General features: G+C 34.0%; 1 protein-coding gene across 2 annotated transcripts; it reads right to left on the bottom strand.

Moving 5' to 3' along the window:
- Positions 1–1,031: 1,031 nt before the first annotated feature.
- fra10ac1 (FRA10A associated CGG repeat 1) lies at positions 1,032–14,889 on the bottom strand. 2 transcript variants are annotated; one of them, XM_051124673.1, is made up of 15 exons: positions 14,796–14,889; positions 12,735–12,814; positions 11,795–11,887; positions 11,654–11,699; positions 11,284–11,360; positions 11,036–11,119; positions 10,850–10,934; positions 10,482–10,527; positions 5,014–5,154; positions 3,412–3,525; positions 2,979–3,021; positions 2,767–2,897; positions 2,503–2,547; positions 1,787–1,874; positions 1,032–1,681 (listed from the first exon to the last, which is right to left on the bottom strand). In XM_051124673.1, exons 1-15 carry the CDS (start codon positions 14,832–14,834, stop codon positions 1,639–1,641), a joined length of 1,155 nt encoding a protein of 384 aa, XP_050980630.1. In that variant the 5' UTR covers positions 14,835–14,889; the 3' UTR covers positions 1,032–1,638. The 2 variants fall into 2 exon arrangements, with proteins under 2 accessions (XP_050980630.1, XP_050980631.1); XM_051124674.1 differs by lacking the exon at positions 5,014–5,154.
- Between the last annotated feature and the right edge of the window lie 1,096 nt (positions 14,890–15,985).

The following is a 15,985-nucleotide window of genomic DNA, read 5'->3' as shown; positions in this document are numbered from 1 at the left end:
CTGATTCTTCACACTGATTGGCTGGCAGCCACCGTTGGGTAAGCTGGGGCAGGTTAACAGTCTACCATGACCGTGTGGGTTTGCCCTGAGAGGCTGACGTGAGGGATACAAAATAGAAAGTCTGTCCATTTTAACATTGTCAACATTTAATGGGTCAGATGATACAAACACTGATAGTGTCTGATTGTAAACTCAGTAGCTAGTTAAATTGCTGTGGGTTCCCAAAAATAGTTATTGACTGCTGTACTTATAGAAACCCAAATATCTCTTATGACAAATGTCTGTGATCACCAAACTTTCAAAGTAAACATAAAGATTTCAATATACTGATAAACACAGTCAGCAGGCCTCATTCATTAAATCAGAACCAAAAAATTAGTCCAAGTCATTTGTAAAACTATTAAGTCAACTGTTGCAACAGAACTATATATATATATATATATATATATATATATATATATATGAATGATTTTACCAGCAATTTATACATAAATTCACTCACAATATGTACAATATATATATACTATATATATATATATATATATATATATATATATATACACTACCAGTCAAAAGTTTTTGAACAGTAAGATTTTAATGTTTTTTAAAGTCTCTTCTGCTCACCAAGCCTGCATTTACTTAATCCAAAGTACAGCAAAAACAGTAAAATTTAGAAATATTTTTACTATTTAATATAACTGCTTTCTATTTGCAAATATTTTAAAATGTAATTTATTCCTGTGATTTCAAAGCTGAATTTTAGCATCATTACTCCAGTCACATGATCCTTTGAAAATCATTCTAATATTCTGATTTGCTGCTCATAAAACATTTATTATTATTATTATTATTATGTTGAAAACAACTGAGTAGAATTTGTTCAGGTTTCTTTGATGAATAGAAAGTTCAGAAGAACAGCATTTATCTGAAATAGAAATCTTTGTAACATAAGTGTCTTTATCATCACTTTTGATCAATTTAAAGCACCCTGGCTAAATAAAAGCATTAATTTCTACAACTTCTTTCCCAAATTGAAAAAAAAAAACTGAATAATAATAATAATAGTTTCTTGAACAGATTTCTGAAGGATCATGTAACAATGAAGACTGGAGTAATGATGCTGAAAATGTATCTTTGATCACAGGAATAAATTACATTTTAAAATATATTCAAATAGAAAGCAATTATTTTAAACAGTAAAAATATTTCACAATTATACTGCTTTTGCTGTATTTTGGATAAAAAAAAATGGCTTGGTGAGCAGAAGAGACTTTAAAAACATTCAAAAAACATTTGACTAGTAGTGTGTGTATATCTCTATATATCTATATCTATCTCTCTCTCTCTCTCTCTCTCTCTCTCTCTCTCTCTCTATATATATATATATATATATACACACTAGTACTGTATGGTAATTAATTAATAATTATGAAAAGCAATAAGGCCTAATGTGTTTCATAAACATAAGTAAAAAAAATCTTCATATACAAATTTTTGTGCTTAAAGGAGGCCAGTAAAATTATTGCAAAATGTAAAATAATAATTGCAAATTTGTAATCAAACTATACTTCTCAAAAACAAAACTAACCGGTATAAAAACAAAACAGTAAGCATAGGATTCTTTTGGATCTTCCTTTCTCAGAGAAACATGTCTTCAAAATACTCATCAAACTCTTCCTCCCTGAAAAAGAATCAGATGCATCAGAATTGACAGTGTTTTAGAAAGACATTCCCAGTGTTCCCATATTCGTATGCTCATATGTGGTAAAATACATCATAAACTCACCGTGACTTCTCCTCCACAGTGGGTGCTGGACCCCTCCAGTGGTCTGATTCTGAAGGACCCTCTTCCTCTTCTTCTCCACTCTCTTCATCTGGAAAATACACTGAATTAAACTCATATATAACTAAGCACACTGCTATAGCAGGATTTATGCCAGATAAAGAAGAATTACATGCCCACGTCTAATATTTAAAGTGATAGTTCACCCAAAAACGAAAATTATCCTATGATTTGCTCACCCTCAAGCCATTCTAGGTGTATATGACTTTCTTCATTCAAACGAATACAATCTGAGTTACATAAAAAAAATGTCCTGACTCTTCAAATCTTTATAATGGATGTGAATGGGTGTTGCGATTTTGAAGTCTTATAAAGTGCATCCATTCATCATAAAAAAGTACTCCACACGGAAGCAAATTGATGCACTTACATATATAACTGTAATTGTATTCGTCTGAAAGAAGAAAGTCATATACACTTAGGATGGTTTGAGGGTGAATAAATCATTGGATAATTTTAATTTTTGGGTGAGCTATCCCTTTAAGGTAAGCGATTTAAATGACCCATCCAACATCTGTTATAACATGGGATTTGTGTGAAAACAAGAGTTGCTTCAGGGATCTGAACATAGTTATTAGGGTATACTGAGTACATTCTCTGCCTGAGGGTGCTAGATGATGCCCATTACTCATTCTTGGTGGAAAAAGAGGTATGCATACCTTTATCTGAACTCTGGGACTCCTCTGAACTTGAAGATGAGTATTCTGTGCAGGAAAAAAATAGTTTATTTAACAAGGAACATAAATTCTACAATTTAAACCAAGTTTTTATTCCATTCCCTAATTATTTTATTTTAAAAATCTGCTTTAGGACAACAACTTCTCTATGTGCAAATAATTTTATCATCATCCATGAAAGATATAGACACATTCTCATTTAAAGACTTTAACTACAGTACAAAACACCACCAAAAATGTACTCACCTTTGCGTCTCTTTTTGTGTTTGCGTTTGTCTTTGCGCTTGTGCTTTCTGGATGATTTGGATTTCTTTGAAACCGACTTGTCCACATTCTCTTTCGATCGCCGTCTCTTCTTCACCGTTACTTCCTTTCTCCTGGAACGGATATCACAGTTTAAAAGTCAAGGTCTCCAGGTCTAATGTGTAATTGTGTCTGTAATGGCTGGATGTTCTTACTTGTGATGATAGTTCAGTTTGAAGGAACACTCTGGACACAGACCTTGAAAATACCATGACAATACATAAACATTTAAAAAGGCTAAAACAAATTCATTTTTTATAAATTAAATAACCCTTTTATGTCAAATGCATATAGTGTATGCAACATTTATTACATATATATAAATACACATACATATATATATATATATATATTAGGTAGAATTCATATTTCCTTAGTATTTCATATGCTTTTAATGTCAATGTTTCTTCAAAGGTATTTTAAAGGGGTTTTTTCTTTATCAACATAAATAATGCTTTATTAGCAGTAAAAACTAAGACAAGGGCTTCCCTAATTCGGCACTAATTAGATTAGCTCCACCCCTGTGTCCTGTGAGCGGAGCAGATTACACCATGCAAGCTTTAGATGACCATGTGGTCAGGCACTTACGCAGCTTCACCAGGGCGTTCCTTTTCTCCCCCTGCTCCACATAGGCAAAATTCACCTCCCAGCTCTTCAGACCCTCCTTATTTTCACAGCGCTTGTTTCCACAAAGGAACTGGCCTGTGTAATTCAGGACATACACGTGTGAAATTGAGAGTTGCACTGAACATATATGACAGAATACAGAGAAACTGATGATCAGACCCAAACAAAAGGAGCTTTGTCAACTCAGAATCTAAATGCTTATGCTTTACAGTTTTGCACATCTGTATAACATATTTGACTAGTTTGATTATGTTTTCAGGTCCCAATAAGTGTACATTAGTGTACATTTACATTTAGTAATAACGTCTGTCTCGTGATCCAGTAATCAGAAATATGAAACCACATTTGGAGGTATTCTGAAACACACATTCATATAAGACCCAGCACCGCAAAACCAGTCATAAGGGTCGATTTTTTTAAATTAAGATTTATACATCACAATATTTGACATATAACTCTGGAATCTGAGGGTGCAAAAAAATTAAAATATTGAGAAAAATGTCTTTAAAGTTGTCCAAATTAAGTTCTTAGCAATGCATATTACTAATCAAAAATTACGTTTTGATATATTTACAGTACGAACATGATCTTTACTTAATATCCTAATGATTTTTGGCATAAAAGAAAAATCGATAATTTTGACCCATACAACATTTTTTTTGGGCACTGCTACAAATACCCACGCTATGTAAGACGTGCATTCCAAACAACAATTGAGAACCGCCTACTCACCTGTCAATCCAATTCCATTCAACCAATCAGATGAGGGATAGATTTACTATTAATGTTTAAAGTTAAAGTTAAAGTTTAGGCTCACAACCAGGGTCAGTGGCTTCTATACCACTTATTTACCTATCATTTGCCTCTAATTTCAGGGGTAAGATATGGTTAATGTTATGTTTCGGAGTAGGTAGCAGGGTAGTAGGAGTAAGGACTATGTTTTTGCACAGAAATTCTGTTCTAGGATCAACAATATAGTAATATTTTCGATTACGTAACACATATTCACTGTTTTCCTCAATAAACTCCTAACTACTGCTTTTTGATAGTAAGGTAGTTGTTGTAGTGGGTACTGGGTGGGGTTAAGGGATCTATATTATGGTCATGCAGAATAAAACATTAATAAGTGCTTTTTACGTACTAATATGCTAGTAATATGCATGCTAATGAGCAACTAGCTAATAGTGAGAGTTGGTCCCTAATGTGTTACTCTTATGAAATGTGTTTGGAAATAGAAAATATTCTTCACTTTACCCTTATGAAAATGAAATATTCAAAAATAAAATGAAAACAGCAGTTATGGAGGATTTTGTTCTTAAGAATGTTTGTGAATCCTGGACCCTTGATTAAACTTGAGGTGAAATGATGAAAATGCACAACATAACCAGTGAGAAACCAAATGGAGAACAGGCTGCAACCGCTGCACATGATATCGCTGCCATTACTGACAGGAAACAGCTAGAGAGACAGACAGAGCAAAAGCCACTCTCTTCCCGTGACCTTGGCCTGGCCAACATTTCACCTCACATATCAGCGGGCTGACATTAGCTCCAGCAGGCTTACTTGGGGATCCTCCAGATTTGAGCTGAGGGAAAAGTGCGTCATCAGGGAGTTTTTCTGCCAGGGATCCCACACCTCTGACAGTGTGCCGTCTGGATCGGCTTTGGGCTGTACCTGATCGCCCTGAGCCCAAGCACACGTCTGCTGAAAATGAACTGCTCTAAGTATGGAAGCTCATTTCCACTATGGAATAAAAATAAAGGTGATTTTGACTTTTTAGCTCATAAATCAGACTTTTTTTCTTGCAATTTTGAAAAGAAGTCTCATCTGTGGGATAAAAACTAAGAATTATGAAAAATAAACTCATCAGAATAAAGTTGTGAGTTAAACTGTGAGATAGTCAATTATTTTTAAAACTTCTATTGTGATGGAAACAATTGTGAGACTAGACTCTGAATTTTGAGAAGAAAAAAAAAAAACCCTCACAATTGCAAAATATAAATCTGAGAATAAAAAGTCAGAACTGAGATAAAAAGTCACAATTACATTTTTTAATTCTGTAATGGAAACAAAAACAGAATTGAGTATAAATTCAAAATTCTGAAAAAAATTCGCAATTCTGAGAAAAGTCAGAATTGTCAGATAAAAGTCACAGTTACTTTTTTCATTCCTTGGACAAAACAAAAAATGAATAAATAAACTGCAAGATGCAAATTTGCAATTATGGGTTTATAACTTCCAAATGAAAGATAAAAACCAAAGTCCCTTTAAGGCAAGTCATTTCCCTCGGTGGCCAGGCAAGTGCAGCTCCTATCTATTTAAATGCGGAAACATCAAATTTTTCAAAACTGTTCACCAAGTTTACAATGAAATTTTATATCTGAAATCACCAATGAAATCTGACCACAAACTGCCTCATAAATATCGTTCCTTATGTTCCAACAGCATTTAAAAAAACCTTATTTTTCAGGAGAGATCAGCCAGTGTGCATGCGCAGTACTAAGCGCGTGTCTCAGAAAGCTGACTATTTCTATAGCAACTGGGACTTCTAACAGCAGCTGCAGTGACGCGCTGACTTTACTAGTCAACGATTGGCTCTTTCATTAAGAAGGCGGGGCTTCGCAGCTATAATGAGCGTTGCATCTTTCCCCATTCAAAACTATACAAGTGACAAGTCTTGGGTATTCTAGAGTCTTTGATAAAAAACTTTGCAATTCTGAGAAATATGGAGATATAAACTTGCAATTTTAAGACAAAAAGTTAGAATTGTAAATTTTAAAAAGATTTTCAACTTAGAATTAAGGCAAAAAAGATACAAATTCACAAATCTAAAAAAAAAAAAAAAGAAATTGTCAGATAAATAGTAAATATATATATATATATATATACACACACACACACACATATATATATAGATATTATTAAGTCTACTAGGCATGTTCTGAAAGCAAAGAGAAGCCAAGCTGTTTTTGTAGTAGCTTGTTAGGAAAAAAACAGTTTGTGTGATAACGAGGGCATGCATGTTCTTGCTATTTCTGACCTTTGATAAAATGTGTGCACTATGAAAACAAAACAAAGTGACTGTGTTGTGAAGGATTATGTTATGTTGTCGTTTAAAGAAAGGCTTGAGCTTTGACGTGGCTGGCGGATGATCTCGCGGCAGAGAGAGTGACTGAGGCATCAGCCTCACGTTGCACATGCGGATTAATGAGACGCCCAATTACCCGTCTCTCTGATGACGTACATGCCACCAATTAAGCTCGCGTGAGCACCACTGAAGCTGTTAAAGCCTGCGAAGCTGACAAGCAGCGTCTTTGGAGAAATGACAAAACGCATCAGGGTTAACCCTCATTAGGAGTCTCAGGGATGCCCTCATTATGCTGGACTGTGAAAAATGACCAGCAGAAGGGAACTCCTCATGACAAACTCCTAAAGGGACCTGTTAAAATGTCCCTCAGCAGCAGAAACAGAAAGCGCTGGTAACAAAACATGCTTTGACATATATGATTTTCATATTCACTTGAGAAACTGAGTGGTGTTTGTTAATGCAAAACATGCCACTATGTGCAACGATGTTGTGAATGCTTCAATAAAGTCCTTAATAAAGTCTCGTCATTAAGCTGTAGAGATAATGGTACTCCGGTTACATTCCCAAGTTTAATGTTAAACATGTACAATTTAATAGTGATGCTTCTTAACCTTTTTGACTCCAAGGCCCCACATATTTCTAGTACTTCTGCCAACAAAGCTGCTTGTTTTTTGTTGTTGGTTTTTTTTTTTTTTTACAGAAACTAGTTGTTGTACACTGCTGTTCAAAAGTTAGGGACCAGTAAGATTTGTTTAGAATTGTAAAGAATTACCTTACGCTCATCAAAGCTGCATGTATTTGGTCAAAAACACAGAAAAAAACAGTAACTAAAAAAACATTTAAAAATTAAACAGGACAAATTCTAATGCATGGGATTACTAACAATTACACCAAAATTAAAAAACTGAAAATTTAAAAATAAAATTAAAACTATAATAGTATATAAGTAATACTGTTCCAGAATAGATGTTTTGATTTCTTTGTTATTAGTGTGTGTGTGTGTGTGTGCGGTCGTGTTGCATCGTGCCACCAGCTTGCGGTGGTAAATCTGCGGCTCAGAGTGCGAGTGATGCCTGATGGCAGATGGTCTGTGACTCAGTCAGAAAAAGCATGACAAGTGTGACAGTGTACGATTATTTCATTACTCTTTTAAGGGCCTCTCTTCATTGATTTGCCTGTTTGTTAGTGTAATTTTGTGGATTGTTACACGTACTTCACCCTTGTTTACCTACCCAGATAGCTGAACCGTGAACCACGACCCAGAGGCAACAGTGTTCAAAATCATTGATTTTCGTTATGACACAAGCAAACTCAAACCACCTCACAATTAGGTTACTGACATATTCAAATCTACATGCTAAATAACAATAAGCAACTGAATTAAGAAAGCAGCAGCAGCAATTCAACATCAGCTTCACTTGCAAAACATTTTCAAAGTTTATTTGAGGGAAAATTGTAAAAATGTGCCTCTATATCTATTTTAATAGAAAAACAAGTGCATTTAACTGTGATTCAAACACTGGATTCTTAACTAACTGATCAGTTTACCTATATTTATTATGCAAAAACATCTCTTTCTCAGCTTTTTCTGGCTGAGGTGGGCTGGTAAAGCTGTTTTTCACTCGTAGTCCATCCTTGGTTTGGTCAGATGACAGTGTTACTTTACACAAGGTAAAACTGTATCACCACCTAGTGGTTGTTTTGGTACTGCTCTGAATTTTAGACTATCTTTAGGTCACGTCCCAAAGCCATTCAAGCTGGTGGTTATTAAGCCTCTTATTAAGAAACCACAACTAGACCCTAGTGAACTGGCAAATTACAGACCCATTTCTAATGTTCTGTTTATGTCTAAAATTTTAGAAAAAGTATCCGCTCAACTGTGCTCCTTCTTGCAAAAAAATGATATCTATGAAGAATTTCAGTCAGGTTTCAGGCCCCATCATAGCACAGAAACTGCACTTGTTAAAATCACAAATGACTTGCTTCTTGCGTCAGACCAAGGCTGCATCTCATTGCTAGTTTTACTTGATCTTAGTGCTGCGTTTGACACTATAGATCATGACATACTAATAGATCGACTACAAAACTGTGCGGGTATCCAAGGGCAGGCTTTAAGATGGTTTAGATTCTACCTGTCCGATCGCTACCACTTTGTTTATCTAAAGAAGGAGTCATCTCAATTATCACCAGTAAAGTATGGAGTGCCACAAGGATCTGTCCTAGGTCCTCTGCTATTTTCAGTATACATGCTGCCCCTTGGTAATAATATTAGAAAATACGGGATTAGTTTCCATTGTTATGCTGATGATACTCAACTATATATCTCAACAAGACCAGAAGAAACTTCTAAATTATCGATGTTAACAGAGTGTGTTAAAAATGAAAAGATTAAATTCTCCTATTAAATTCAGATAAGACAGAGATATTACTTATTGGACCAAAAAAAAACAGTACACAGAATCTCTTGGCTTACAATCTACAACTAGACGGATGTACTGTTATTTCCACTACAGTCAAAAGTCTGGGTGTTATATTAGACTGCAACCTCATATTTCTCAAAATCATATTTCACATGTTACAAAAACAGCATTCTTCCATCTTAGAAACATTGCCAAGCTACGAAACATGTTACCTGTTTCTGATGCAGAAAAGCATCATAGTTCATGCATTCATGACCTCTAGACTGGGCTATTGTAATGCACTACTAGGTAGTTGTCCTGCATCTTCAATAAACAAGCTACAGATAGTCCAAAATGCAGCTGCTAGAGTCCTTACCGGGTCAAGAAAATATGATCATATTACCCCAATTTTAACGTCTCTGCACTGGCTACCTATTAGGTTCCGCATCAGCTACAAAATAGTACTTCTTACCTATAAGGCACTTAACAGTTTAGCTCCTGCGTACCTGACTAGTCTTCTACCATGGTACAATCCTTCATGCTCCCTAAGGTCGCAAAACTCCAGACTTTTGGTAGTTCCTAGGATAGCAAAGTCCACTAAAGGAGGTAGAGCTTTTTCGCATTTGGCTCCCAAACTCTGGAATAGCCTTCCTGATAACATTCGGAGATCGGACACACTCTCTCTGTTTAAATCTAGATTAAAGACGCATCTTTTTAGCCAAGCATTCAAATAATGCATCTCATAAACTTTTACTGCAGTTATATCTGATCAAAAGCACATTATTAATCTTTTAGCTCTGGTTGAACAAATCTTTCTTTGCTTGGTTTGAACAGCAGCTACGCTAATTATGTTTCTATTTGTTCTCTGTTTCTGCCATGGAATTGACATGCCCTGGTAACTAGGAATCCACAAGCTTCAGTCTGGATCCAGAACACTAAAGAAGAGATGATGCCAACCCCTCAGAGGACTTCAGATGATGCCAACCCTGAAACAACATACAGCACTACCGAATTCTGCTACTAATTTATAATGTTCTTTGTCTGTTTGATTACATCATTAATTGATCTTTACCATACATCTCTGCCATATGTACATCAACTACTAAATATATTGTAATAACTTTAATTTGCTGTAAAGTTGCTTTGCAACGATATGTATCGTGAAGGGCGCTATACAAATAAATTTGAATTGAATTGAATTGAAAGTTTATTATGCAATCAGAACACTGTAAGTATGTGAGCATATTCATGTTTTTTTGTAATACTTTAGTTTAGGGACCAAATGTCACTATTAACTAGTTGCATATAAGCATGCATATTACTAGTGTACTGGCTGTTTATTAGTACTTAGAAAGCACATATTAATGCCTTATTCTGCATGAGCATATTTTAGATCGCTTAATCCTATCAAATACCTAAAACTACCTTAAAAATTATTAATAAGCAGCAAATTAGTAGTTTATTGAGGCAAACGCCATAGTTAATAGTTTGGCGAGACTAAAGTGTGATTATATATAGAAGAGTAGAAATGTAGAAATGTGTACCTTTTCCAGATATTACTTCATTTTCAATGCGCCACCGAAATCCAAACTAGTAACAGAAAAGTTTTAATTCAGTAAATCTGATTTAAAAAAATAAATAAATAACATGTTGAGAAATGTATTTATCATAAGAAACATGTAATCCTATAAAATGTACTGCATCATATTTGATGTGTGAATTTCTAAGACTTCTAAATTATTAACATGATCAAAACTATACTATACTATACAGACAATTAAAATGTGACGTACTATGCAACACATATGGAAACATTTTTGTCTAAGGGTTCAATAATCTGTTCCATTTCAGATGATTTAATACAGATATTTTGATATGTCAGGCTTTCCAAGGATAGAAAGACAAGGCAAACCTTATTTTCTTTGTATCTGCTGAGGTCAGCAATGCAGTACTCCTTGAAGAGCTTATCGTAGTACTTCTTCGCAAGCTCTTTTTCCCTAAAAATGTCAGAAGCTTTATCTTAGGGTGACTGTGCAGAAATTGAGAACAATATTCAAGATTAAAATTAAAAGCAAAAAATGGCATAAGCAGGCATTACCATGTCATATCCTCCTCATCCTCCTCTCTCCACAGGAAACGGTGGTTCTCTCTCACCACATCCAGATCTGTCTTATCTTTAGACCTGCGGGTAGAAACACACAGCTCCAGTCAGCATCAATCAAAGCAGATAACCTGAAATGGAAAACTAAAGTGTGTAAATTCTGCAGCAGTTAACTGTATACGTCATATGTTTAATATCATTATTGACAGTATTTCTATAGAAGCCAGACAAAGTAAACTGCTCACTTGGATCGTCTGAATTCCTCAATCTTTCCTCCATAGTACAGAATGTAGTCGCTGACAAACTTTTTGTGACGTTCAAACTTACAAAATGCTGTTAAGGATTTTTTATCACTCAAAAGAAAAGCTTAGATGAGGAAACAATTATTTATAGTTCAATAACAATGGTTGATCTTCCCTAAAAATACACTTTAAACACTTTTATATGGTTCATATACAAATGATGTTATTCTGTACTTTATTACATAGTCTAATTCAGTCTGTAGAGCTGAAATCACAAAGTGCAAAATGAAATGTGAAGAAATACAAAGCTTTTTAAAAGCTAAAAACTGACACTGTCACAACAGTTTCTGAAAAATTCTCATTGATAGGATACAGCGTTCATTGATATCAGGTGTTGCCGTCGATTTCTGGCTTCCTCTCTGTCAGCAAAAAAAAAGAAAAAACAACATTTATATCAGTACACACACATATTGGACATTATGAACTTGCTATTTTTGATGGATGTGACCTCTACCTGTCCCATTCATGAGCAGCAACATTTTTATGAGCCAACTTGGTGTGTTTTCCTTTCTGGAATGGCTTCTGTAACAGCTCATCTTTACCTGCCCTAAAACCAAACACACGCAAGAAGAACAGCATTAAAGTGAAAGCATTTATGCTAACCGCATTATTTATAAATGCAAGACTATTTTGCTTTAAATTAATTTACTTTACAGATATTTAAAAAATCCTTCCCTTTTCCTGGAAATGTGTTCACCCTGATGCCATCCAAGATGCAGATGAGTTTGTTTCATCCCTGGATTTGGAGAAATGTAGCATTACAACACTTGCTCACCAATGGATCATTTGTATTGAATGGGTGCCGTCAGAATAAGAGTCCAAACAGCTGATAAAAACATCACAATAATTCAAAAATAATCAGCACGACTCCAGTCCATCAATTAATGTCCTGAGAAGCGAAAAGCTGCATGTTTACAAAAAACAAATCCATAATTAAGAAGTTTTTACTTTAAACCATTGCTTCTAGCTAAAATATGAGTCTTTAATCCATAACAACACTTCCTCCAGTGAAAAAATCCAGTTTACAACTGTTTTGCACTGTTCTACTTGTGAACGGTGCTTGATCTCCTGATTCAGACAAAACAGCTTTTCCACAGGAGAAAGCAATATTAGTCACAGAGGAAGTAATATGATGTTTTGAATGATTTGTTTCTTATAAACATGCAGCTTTTCATTTCACAAGACATTAACTGATGGACTGGAGTGGTGTGGATTACTTTTGGATTACTATGATGTTTTTATCAGCTGTTTGGACTTTCATTCTGACGGCACCCATTCACTGTAGAGGATCCATTGGTGAGCAAGTGACATAATGCTACATTTCTCCAAATCTGTTCTCATTAGGAAACAAACATTTTCCATGGTGCAGTCTCCAAAAACAGTATTTTTCTCACCTATTCTCACCATATTTGGACTGCCCTCCACCACCATCATCATCACTGAAATCAGAGTCATACCCTCCACCTCCATGGACCTAACACAGAATGCAACACAGCATTATCATGGTACAACAACAGGACACTGATAACATAAAAAATGCATTAAATCACCATCAAAAAGCATAAATGCCACAAACTCTAGCACAAATGTCAACACACAGGTGATGCAATAAACTACAGGATGAAAAAAGTCAAGGGAAGGTGAGCAGCTGACCACAGCAAAGAGGGAAAGTACTCGGTCATCTTTATGGGTGATATACTGAGTCAGCTGCCCTGATGCCACTTCAGCACAGCACAGGAAATACAACACCCGGTGTCAAAGGCTGGAGGCCACATCACGTGAAGGTCAGTTCTCACGCTGACTACTGAGTTTCAGACTTTAGGACAACAACAACTAGACCAATGAAATAAACATATGCGATCTAATAACTGAAAACACTTAAGAGCCACCTGGTGAACTTAAATTACACAAAAATGCCATATTATTAATTATTACATATAACTAATAAAATATCTAACTAATATATAATATATTGATATATTATTAATATATTACATTATGATTTTTAATTATAATAGAAAACATTATATTAATTAATTACATGTTCTATAATTATATAATCACATAACATGTCGCCCCATGACTTTCTAATGCCTCTAAATTATCAACATTATTAAAACTTTGCTGAAAAACTTGTACACAATCTACTACATGCCTTCTGTCATCTGATTGATAGTTAATAGTTTTTTTTAACAAGTAAAAGGCCTTTTAGTATAACTGTAAAACTGAAAACCTTCAGGTCATGATATACATGTCTTTTTGCTGTGAAATCTTTACTGAATTAGGGCTGTCAATGATTAATCACAATTAACTGCATACAAAATAAAAGTTTAAGTTTGCCTAATATATGTGTGTGTACTGTGTGTAATTATTATGTATATATAAATACAAACACATTCATGTATATATTTAAGAAATATTTACAAGCATATGTATTCATTATCATTTTTATATAATTTATATTATATATAAATAAAATCATTTTGTATATTAATAACATATTTCTCATATACACATTAATTTGTGTGTATTTATATATACATGATAATAACACAGTACACACACACATATTAGGCAATCTTAAACTTTTATTTTGTATGCAATTAATCGCGATTAATCATTGACAGCCCTATGAATAAACAAAAATACATGTAAGAATAACTTCTATTATTGTAATATTTCAAAATGAATTTTTGCTGGACTGAAACTACTTATGTTTACCTGTTTATCTTTTTTTTTTTTTAATCAAGTTGAAATGTAAATATCAAATATGATACAACAGGCCAGGAATATTTATATGTTCATCCCTCAATCACACTGTATGGCATTGGATTATATTCTTTGCCCCACAATAAAAACTACATCGTTTTGCTTATAAAATTAAGCATTAAATCTAATCTTATTTTGACATATTATTGGGAAAATGTGTGGCAACTGATATTTATATGACTTTTTTATGAGTACACTTTTTTAATTTTATAAACATCTCATTGTTTTACATTACAAGTTACAGAATTTCATCTTACTTTTTAGCCATATAAAATCAGCAGCTGCACCAAATAGCATACTTTTACTCAGTTTGAGCACCATATTTTCACTATATGTTCTACATGTGCTATAAAATTCTGATTCATTACATTTTATTCAACACATATTTTTATATTTTGTTCAATACACAATTCTATTTCTGAAATCGAAAATATATTATTTCATACGTCAGGCTTTACATGGTTAATTGCGTAGGTTAAAGAAATATGCTTAACACTTGTTATTGATATTGCATGATCAAGTATGTTCTAAAATTAATACAGTGAAAAATAATGCGCCCTGTATGAATCTCCGATATGAGACAAACATACTATTTTCTTTCATGCATGACAAGCGGTCGCAGCATTACAGTGCACAAAATTAAATCAAACTTCAGATATTGTGCATAACATGCAATTCATAGCTACCTTAACAAGGTCTAGAGCAGTTTTATCCATGCCGCTCATCTTGTGTTTACATGCCGCTGAATCTCAGACAGGCGCGATGTGATGACGTACAAACCACGTGGCAAAAACAAAGGTAGTCCCGTCCTCACGTCTGCACAATGTCTGGTTACGTTGTGCTGCATTTAATGGGAGCTATTACAGCTAATTCTATTGTCTCCGTTTGTTACAGTGCATTCGGAAAAATTGGTATTTACGTATTTTAAAAATAAAATGAGAGATCGCAATGTGAATATATTACATATAACATATAAAAGTGGCAAATTGCCAGGGCTTGGGTGTGATTAGTTGCCAGTGTTCTTTGTTTCAAAGAGACTTTATTGTTCCCATCATGATTCACACTTGTTTTCATCGGAAAATTGGTGAAGATTCAGTGACAGGAAATTATAGGGGGTAAGGGGGCGAAGTGCCATTTCTCAAAAGCAGAACAACTGGTCTTTTATGCGGAAAAAATGTTAAAAATGAAAGCACTGAAAGAGTTGCAGTGAGCAGGACAGGACTTTACTGTTCTCAAATGTCGATGTGAAAAATACATAGTGTAACAAAGAAACATTATTATGGCCTTCCAACAAAGACCTGAAAGAAGAATCATATATTATTATTATTATTAACAACAAAATATAATCAAAAACATATAAATATAATGATATGTATGAATTAGTTCATAACGATAACAATATATTGGTTACAGTGTTTATTAATCTTTGTTAACGTTAGTTCAAATACATTAAGTAATGTAAATATTAACTAACTAATTAATAATTAATGCTTAATGTTTTAATTAAATAAGTATTTTTATTAACTAATGTAGCTGAGACCTTATTGTAAAGTGATACATATATACATATATATGTTTTACACACATCCAAACCCACACATACACACTCACACGAATAGTAATATCTAATTTATTTTATTTCATAACGCACGATATATATTTATAATCAATATTAAAAATGCAATTAAAATGCACTTTACTTAAAGTAATAGGCTACTATAAAAAAACACAATAAAATCCATGAAAGCATATAACAGCATAGTATTTCTTATTTCCTTGTGATTGCTTGAGGGGCGCAGGTGCATCTCTCCAAAGCCTCATGAATATTCTCACTATCACTTATTCATGGATTTGGTTCATGCGCATTCACAGTGAT

Source organism: Labeo rohita, chromosome 12 (assembly GCF_022985175.1).
Source record: "Labeo rohita strain BAU-BD-2019 chromosome 12, IGBB_LRoh.1.0, whole genome shotgun sequence".
NCBI classification, from domain to species: domain Eukaryota; kingdom Metazoa; phylum Chordata; class Actinopteri; order Cypriniformes; family Cyprinidae; genus Labeo; species Labeo rohita.
This window is presented reverse-complemented; position numbering and strand designations above follow the sequence as displayed.

Excerpts from the sequence above, each read along its gene's own strand:
- fra10ac1 (XM_051124673.1), bottom strand. The coding sequence starts at position 14,834 with ATGAGCGGCATGGATAAAACTGCTCTAGACCTTGTTAAG. Across the intron at positions 11,361-11,653 it reads ACCTGATATCAATGAACGCT|TTTGAACGTCACAAAAAGTT; the intron begins GTATCCTATCAA and ends GCATTTTGTAAG. Across the intron at positions 2,898-2,978 it reads AAACTGAACTATCATCACAA|GAGAAAGGAAGTAACGGTGA; the intron begins GTAAGAACATCC and ends TATCCGTTCCAG.